The following is a 9,249-nucleotide window of genomic DNA, read 5'->3' on the forward strand; positions in this document are numbered from 1 at the left end:
AGTGGATTGGTGGTAGGATGATGGCAAATAAACCCCACAAAAAGAAAAAAAAACCAACAACAAAACAACCCTGTTTTTACTATTTATCAATAAGTTCTAAGATTTGAGCTCTCGTGTGATAGACGTCGAACAAAGGGAGTTAACTTTTTTTTTGGAGGGGGGATGGGGGAGGGGGGGGCACCGATATATATATATATATATATATATATATATATATATACATATATATATATATATATATATATATATATATATATATATATATATATATATATATATATATATATATATATATATATATACTGCCGACACTGGTGAGACGCCTTTCTTCATTTTGACCAGAATAGTGTATTTATTATAATAATATCGATGATTTGATGATGAACTCAGATAAATCAAGAATCTAGGGTTTAAAGTTTTCGACAAGTTAGAGGTCATCTACTCAAGATGTCTTTGCTGACTTGAGTAAAGTTTAAAGCCATTTGTGACGTTTCGAGAGATAGATAATCATCCAGTTACATACAATTGCAATGTTGAAACCTTCTGCTTTTTTCGTTTTAAGAAATATTTTGCGTGACTGCCGAGTAAAAGCAAGGATATAGCACAAACTTGAGTATCAGTGTGCATACAACCAAAAATGTCGCCATTCTTTCTCAGTTTGCTCATTGACAACTTCAAAAATTCCTAAAAATAAGAGTTTAGATAATTAAAAACTGTAAAACGTTTCTTAAGGAGAAAAACAAAACAAAACAAACAAACAAAAAAATAAAAAAAAAAATAGATAATCATCCAGTTACATACAATTGCAATGTTGAAACCTTCTGCTTTTTTCGTTTTAAGAAATATTTTGCGTGACTGCCGAGTAAAAGCAAGGATATAGCACAAACTTGAGTATCAGTGTGCATACAACCAAAAATGTCGCCATTCTTTCTCAGTTTGCTCATTGACAACTTCAAAAATTCCTAAAAATAAGAGTTTAGATAATTAAAAACTGTAAAACGTTTCTTAAGGAGAAAAACAAAACAAAACAAACAAACAAAAAAAAAAAAAAACCCCCAACAAAATACAAAAAAAAACCCCAGCAGATTCAGATACAATCAACATCGTGAAAACGGAATTTTCCAAAATAGGAGGAAGAAATGGAAATGGGTCGGTTGAACGTTGAGAAGAACAGGGAGCAACGTTACCCGCCAGTCCCTCGATTGGAAAAGAGACACGAAAAGTTGGGTACTGTCTGACGAAATGAAGATATCAGTTTTCACCTGGGAGACTACCTAGAAGAAAGCAAAGGAATGGAACAGATGGCGGATGCTTGTAGAGGCCCTATGTTCCACAAAGCAAAGGAATGGAACAGACGGGGGACGCTCGTAGAGGCTTTATGTTCTACCGCTCGTAGAGGCTTTATGTTCCACCGTTCGTAGAGGCTTTATGTTCCACCGCTCGTAGAGGCTTTATGTTCCACAAAGCAAAGGACTGGAACAGATGGCGGATGCTCGTAGAGGCCCTATGTTCCACAAAGCAAAGGAATAGAACAGACGGGGGACGCTCGTAGAGGCTTTATGTTCCACCGCTCGTAGAGGCTTTATGTTCCAAAAAGCACAGGACTGGAACAGATGGCGGATGCTCGTAGAGGCCATATGTTCCACAATGTAGAGGACTGTAACAGATGGCGGACTCTCGTAGATGCCCTATGTTCCACAAAGCAAAGGAATAGAACAGATGGCGGACGCTCGTAGAGGTCTTATCTTCCACAAAGCAAAGGAATGGAACAGATGGTGGACGCTCGTAGATGCACTATGTTCCGCAAAGCAAAGGAATGGAACACATGGCGGACGCTCTGAGAGACCCTATGTTCCACATGGAGTGAAGATTAATTGAACTGAATTTTCTTTCACATCCGTTTTTATCCCATGTACGTAATTATATAAAAGTAACGGTATGCATTTTTCGCAGCCTCCATTGCCAAATATAATTACAGATGACGTCATCTAGTGGACTAGAGAAAGATTATCATAATTTGTGACTCACGACATCTAACCCGTATTATATTGGAGTGGTCAATATGCTAAATATGAATCTTTAGCCAGAACAAGGAATCATAGGTTCTTTAAAAAATGATTCTATCTCAGAAAACAATTTACTAAACATCTAAAAAGCTTAACCCGGCTCTCAGCATGCACTATTTTTCGTCTCATTGTTATGGTCATCGCCTGGAGTGTTGTCATATTGGCTACTCCTATTATTTTCTACTACGTCCATTTCGACCTGCTCAATAAAAACATCATCAACAGTTTTATCATCATTATCATTGTCGTTATGACACTTATTATTATTATCTACCTGGTTACTCTTATCTACATCATTATTAATTCCATTGGCATCGCCATTCCTTTCGCTGCTGCTTTCATCAATGGGAACCATTAGACTATTCCAGTTCATGGGACCTCTCCGTCTGTTCTCCCTGTTACCCATCCAACCGCTTGCTTGTATTTCATTGGCTGCTTGAGTCAGCAGATGGAGACGAGATCTTTTCATGGACCTCTCTCTCTGCTTTTCTCGTTGGATGTGAGATTCCGTGTGGTTGTAGTACATGATGAAGTTGTTCACGAGGACGGGGACAGTGAATCCCACCATCAGCACACCGGAAATGGCCGTGATCGTACCGACGAAGTAACCCCATCGGGATTTGGGAGACATGTCACCGTAACCCACTGTTGTCATGGTGATGACGGACCACCAGAAACACTTTGGGATGCTGGAGAAGCTCTCGTCATTCTCCGCGAAGTAGATCAGGGTGGAGAAAAACAGAGTCCCAACACACAGAAACAGTAGAAGTTGAAAGAGATCCTGGGGATACAAATTAATAAGATTAATTCTGTGACATACTTGGGATACAAAATGTCATCATAGATAGATTATCGTTGTGATCTAATGGTATGACACTACCTTCAGACTGGCATGCCCCTTGTTCGAGTCCCACTCTGGGCGGAGCTAAGTTTAAACCGTAGAAAAGGCTCTTTATTCATATTCTCTCACTTCACTCATGTATAAAATCAGTACCTTGCAGTGACAGCGTTGTTTCTGTTGGGAAAAATGTAATAACGCTTTACAGGCGTCATGTCTCCTGTTACATGTTATGTGCTACTTTTAGCTTGTGGTACCCTTTGTAAAGGGCTTTGAGCACATTTCGTAGATATTGCGCTAAATGAACTCTTAATATTGGTAAATGTGTTAGTAATAGAAGGGAAAACTCTGAAATTATTTTTACTGTGCAATTTAGGAAAATAAAGCAAAACAAACAACACAAAAATAAACCAAAAAAAAAGAAAAAACAACCCAAAGCCCCCCCCCCCCAAAAAAAAAATTATTCCCAACCCCCCCCCCCCCCCAAAAAAAAAGACCAACGCCCCCCCCCCCCCAAATACAACCCAGAAGAAAAAAACATCAACATCAAACGAAATGCTTATATATCTTTCAAAATAACTTAAATTTTGAATATCATTTATTTCTGTTTGTCTCGTATGCCATGAAATTGACCTTTTGCCTCAGCCTCATTTACCAGAGTAAGGGTCCCGATAGCTCAGTTGGTAGAGCACTCGCTTCACACGCAAAGAGACCAAGATCGATCCCGGGTGCAGTCGAGATTTTTTCTGACTTTCCTGTCCACCAGCAGTGAATGGGTAGTTGAATCTGTTAAATTTGGCTGAAAGTACTTTGCGATAGACTGGCGTCCTATCCAAAGGATAGCAAGCAATTGCTATCGCTATGGAATCCGGGAAAAACTCCGGCTCTGACGGACTGCTATTTTTCATTTCCAGAAGTTCTCACTATGACCAGTATAATCAATGGTGTCTAAAATTGCCTGTTATATATAACTGGGACCCAACGCCTGAAATAGTATGATTTCGGAGCGGATTGGATACGGTCTTGTGATTTGACACTCGCTATCGGATCGGAAGGTCCTGGGTTCGAGCCTCGTTTGGCGCATTGTTGAGTCCTTGGAAAAGGTTCTTTACTCGCATTCTCTCAACGTAGTCAGGTGTAAAATGAGTACATGGGTGTTAAGAGTAAGAGCGTTGTCTCTGTCCGAAAAAACCACAGGTAATATCGCCTAAACCCCGTCATGTCACGTCCTACATGTAAAAAGTGTTGCTGTTGGCCAGGGACCCCTTGTAAAACGCTTTGAGCACGTTAAGTGGATATTGCACTATACAAAAGTTCAAGTTTTAGATGCTAAAGCTATGAATAATATTGTTTCTAACAAGTGACAAAACTAAAATCTGCCATGTTTGGCCATTTTAACTATGATAAAGATCTGAACAAGTGTGTGTGAAAGGTGTCAGACAAAGCAAGAAAGAAAAATACAAGAAAAAAAAACCATCCCAAAAAATCAGTCGACCTCGACTGGGGATTAAACCTCAGACCTTCTGATTACCGGTCCGACGTGCTACCATTACAGTTCCCATTTTAACTGCTAATCATTTTATTCTTCACACGAACAGGAACCGAGATCGATCCCGGGTGCAGTCGAGATTTTTTTCTGACCCAACCCCCCCCCCCTGTCCACCCAGCAGTGAAAGGGTAGCTGAGTGTGTTAGAATTGGCGGAAAGTAGATTAACGTCATATCCAAAGGATAGCAAGCAATTGCTATTGTCCGTTTCGCGCTATAGAAACAGGGATGAACTCCGGCTCCATGGGCCGATGGCTCTGAAGAACTACATCCAATTTATTTTTTGGCATCTGGTTGATCCCAGCATAACACCGTTTAAAGAGGATAAGGCACAATAGGATTCAATATGATGTCACGTCCGCCCAGCAGCCGGTTGCTTGGTTCTAAACAAAGGAAATCAGTACTTTTTATTCTTCATGCTGGCTAGAACTTTTTCACATGTCATGTGATCAAAATGTATAAAAGTCAAGACATGATCAGATTTACAGTGATTTTCTCCTCTGGATATACTTTTATGCTCGCCAGAGAGGTATTTCATAGGGCGGTGATGGAGATATTGGCATCCGCCATTGTTACGATAGTTTAGAACCAGTTATTATGCGTCATTACGTCACAACTGTTGAAGCCTATTGAATAGAGCATACATTTCACGGAAAACAGGGTTTTGGAGAAGCAGTTGTGTTCAGAAGACATGCGATGGCGTTTTTCATGCTAAAATTGGTATGTTAATGGTATTTCTTTTACCTTCATACTAGACTTCAGCGTGTAGACAAGAATCCACAATCCGGGCATCTGTCTCATCAGACGAAATATCCTAAAAACCCGGACAAGCTGCAAGAACTCAAAAACCCGCTCCAGTTTTTCGGCACCAATCGCCATGGCAAAATAAGCGAGGAGATCCGGGATGAGCGCCAGAATCTCCACCACGGTCATCGAGGTCATCAGGAACCGTCCCTTTCTGGGGCAGACCAAGATCCGGGCTACCAGCTCAACGGCCAGGAGAAGAAAGCAGGTGACGTCAATGTAGAGAAGGGCGGGGTGGAACACCAGGCTGGTCTCTGTGGACAGATTGAACGACACTGTAATTTTAATGTAAAAAACAAAAAAAAAAAAAAAACAAAAAAAACAAAAACAAACAAACAAAAATACAACAAAAACAAAACAATGAGCCCATAAGGAATTGGGTTATCAGACCTGCAAATAACTGAACGTCGGGTGGGTAGAAAAATGAAGGTAAATTAATTTATGAACAAACACCAAACATACCAGTTTTAATGTGATACTGCGGTGACGACGTTGACAATGATGGCGCTGTGGGGTAAGACATATTCGTTGGTGATGACGACGACGACGACGACGACGACGACGACGAAATGTTGGATGATATCGATGATGCATTTGACGATAATGAAATATTCGATGATGGCGACGGGCTCTTTATTCTGACGTGGTTCGTTTTCTCCACTTTGAAGTCGACATGTGTCCGAGCACAAAAACAAAATATGCTGACAGCGATGATGAAGATGGCAAAATAGCTGTAGATCTGTGGAAAGGGAATGATTAGGTATTTTATTGTTTATTAAAAAATGTAACATACCGCCTTAAAACGGTGTTATTATAATATCTTGTTGGTTTATAATAATATGCTGAAAATTGATTGTCAAAAATATTATTCTTGGGTGAAGTTTATATGTTTTATTGATATGCGAGTTAACGCAATTTTCTCACATGTAGAGTAAACGTATTATTGTTAGCAGGCCTGATAACCGAACCCAACTATGATTTAACATTGTTGTTGCAATGGACAATTTGAATATTTAGCGTTGCATTGAGAGTATTTTTCATTACATCATGGCAACTAAAACAATTTGGGTTACCAACGTATATATATATATATATATATATATATATATATATATATATATATATATATATATATATATATATGCAGGTCTGGCATCCGAACATCCTTAGGGCCTAGTTTAACATTTTTGTAATGGACAAAATTTTGGGTCATTATTATGAGATTTCCATTGCTACAATGAGCCCATAAGGTATTGGGTTATCAGACCTGCAAATAAGTACACGTGGATTAAAATAGTTAAATGATATAATAATAATAAATAAAATTCCCCTTATTCATCATCAAGGGGGAATTTGTCTTTAGGGTCTATTCCAAGGGAAGACTGGAATAACCCAGAAAGTCAGCGGCAGTACAGCGCCGCAAAATGAGCTAGGGCGAGGCAACTTGCTCAAGGCCACACAACGAGGCAGGTAGTCGAACTCGGTTCCTTTTGAGTACGAAGCAAAGACCGTGACGCTGAGCCACGCTGATTGAGAATGCAACAGATTATTTTCTATTTTTTTTTGTGAAATCTTTGTATCAATCTCATGGGCTACGTAGGAAAAAAAAAAGAAGACATAGAAAACTCATGCCGCAGCTCAGCACCTGTGAAATGAGCAGTCAGGGCTAAATTTCATGCTATCGAATTTAAATGCCGGCAACGGGGCTCGAACCTGGGTCCCCCTGGTCTCAAAAACATGATACAGCAATCCAAAATTTGAATATGAAAGGGCATGCGAGAGTTTTTTCGATACCAACAGTTTTCAGGTAATTTGTTAAATTCTATAGGAGTATGTAACGTCTAGAATATTAAAATATTTACAATAGATAAATAAATAAATAAATGAATGATTAAATGAATGAATAAATAAAAATTAAATGAGTAAATAATTAATGAACAAATAATAAATATTTAAATAAATAAATAAATAAATAAATGATTCAATAAGTAAATAAATAAATCAAAGAAAAAATTAGATGAATAAAGAAATAAATATATAACTAACTAACTAATTAAATGAATGAATAAATAAATAAATAAATAAATAGATAAATAAATAAAAAAATACATTTATTAAAAAATAAGAAAAGAAAAGAAATATTGACAGAGTTTTGATAATAAAATCTTTACTTCAGCCCTTCTTGATGATGTCGGATTGCTAAAAAATTTCCAGGCTTCTTGTTTGAATCGCCTCCACCCCCGGATCCGGAGAGGTAATTCAGGCACATCCCACTGCAACATGCTCTTCTTTCGGTCTGTTTCCAGCTGTCTTAGTTCCTGGGGAAAAAAACGAAGCGTGATAAGCGCATAAGATATGGGGATGGGAGGAGGGGGAGGGGGAGGGGCGGGAAGGAGCTTGCTTGGGTATCTAAATAAGAGCAATGATTTAGTCAAGTCCAAAACATTCAAAAAGGAGATTAACAAAAGAAATATTAAAATAGAGCATTTATATAGATAGTATGCAGATGACGTCACTCAGGCCTTTGTTATTGTTTTTGCCATCCGCGTTTGTGAGTTGTTCTCACTAAACTGTATTAACAAGACTATAAAAGTTCATGGTTACACAGAGTTTGTGTGTTGGTCCGTTATACTTCCGGATGGCAATGTTGTGAACTCCTTGGCCAAGCGCATTCTATCTATACAGAAATATCCACTAAACGTGCTTAAAGCGCTTTACAAGTGGTCATAGCCAACAGCAACACTTAATATGTAGGACGAGAAATGACGCCTATTAGGCGATAACAATTTTTTCTCCGACAGAGACAACGCTGTTAACGGTCAGATCCTCATTTTACACCTGGGTACGGCGAGAGAATGTGAGTAAAGTGTATTTTCCAAGGACTCAACCATGCAGAGCGGGGCTAGAATCCTGGACGTTCTGGTCCGAAAGCGAGTGTCATACCACTAGAACACATAGCCACACAATGAGTTGATGGTCCCCATCAGATATAAAAGCTACAATATGACTTTTATAGATAGTATGAAGTTGACGTCATTCAGGTCTTTGTTATTACTTTTTGCTCTCCGCGTTTACAAGTAATGAGAAACCGCCAGAAACCGTAACCATCGTTATGTTATAGTCTGACACTGAAACCCAAAAGGACTGGTCTATTGAGGTCTATTGACGTCATTATTTGTCTTTTTTGCACCGCCTAGTGAGTTGTCGTTAGTAGTGCTCATGGAAACAAGTGGTCCCATTTGTTGAACTATTGAATAAAACTCACGATTTGTTTTCTTTTGTGGCCAAAGACTGGTCTTTTGACGTCATTTTTTGGTCAGTGTCAGGCTATAGATAGAATGCGCTTGGCCAAGAAGTTCACAACATTGCCATCCGGAAGTATAACGGACCAACACACAAACTCTGTGTAACCATGAACTTTTATAGTCTGGTTAATACAGTTTAATGAGAACAACTCACAAACGCGGATGGCAAAAACAATAACAAAGGCCTGAGTGACGTCATTTGCATACTATCTATAAGTAACGATAGCGACGGTCAGAGGCTATAATATAACGATGCCTACGGATTAATTGAGCTGGCTAATAAAAAAGAAGGGCATGGTATTTGTAAAGGAAAAGAAATAAAGAACGATTTTTTTCTCAACTCAACGCCGACTGTTTTGTTATCTCTTTTCTATGATCTATTGAAACATTTCTATTGTCAGTTATGAATCATGATGCTATACCAAGCGTTGCCCTCAGATGGACCCTTCAGGGAACAAGGAGGAGATAGAGAGACCATTGGAGATTTGAGGACCCTGGAGCGTGACATGAAGACCCATGAGTTGACGTTTTGGAGAAATGTCAAGAATGGCAGCAAACCGTAATGGTTGGGGATCTACTCTTGTCTAGAGGCTTTTTTTTGTTGTTGTTGATATTAAAAAAATTAATAAACTTTTTACTCTGTGGACATCAAAATTAGATGCGCAGCCTTCCTAGATTTTGTTTCAAAA

At 38.8% G+C, this 9,249-nt stretch overlaps 1 protein-coding gene across 3 annotated transcripts in view; it reads right to left on the reverse strand.

The window, feature by feature from the left end:
* Positions 1-311: 311 nt before the first annotated feature.
* LOC144967451 (potassium voltage-gated channel protein Shaw-like) overlaps positions 312-9,249 on the reverse strand; it is a 74,340-nt gene continuing 65,402 nt past the window's right edge. For all 3 annotated transcript variants that reach the window (XM_078904725.1, XM_078904724.1, XM_078904726.1), the window contains 4 exons: positions 7,427-7,573; positions 5,718-5,994; positions 5,196-5,509; positions 312-2,847 (listed from right to left, as the gene is read on the reverse strand). In XM_078904725.1, the coding sequence (XP_078760851.1) occupies positions 2,170-2,847; positions 5,196-5,509; positions 5,718-5,994; positions 7,427-7,573 (1,416 nt within the window). In that variant the 3' untranslated portion in view covers positions 312-2,169. The remainder of the gene's footprint in view (positions 2,848-5,195; positions 5,510-5,717; positions 5,995-7,426; positions 7,574-9,249) is intronic.

The sequence above is a fragment of the Berghia stephanieae genome, chromosome 3 (assembly GCF_034508935.2).
Source record: "Berghia stephanieae isolate SIO BIC M18660-M18661 chromosome 3, UCSD_Bste_1.3, whole genome shotgun sequence".
Classification (NCBI taxonomy): domain Eukaryota; kingdom Metazoa; phylum Mollusca; class Gastropoda; order Nudibranchia; family Aeolidiidae; genus Berghia; species Berghia stephanieae.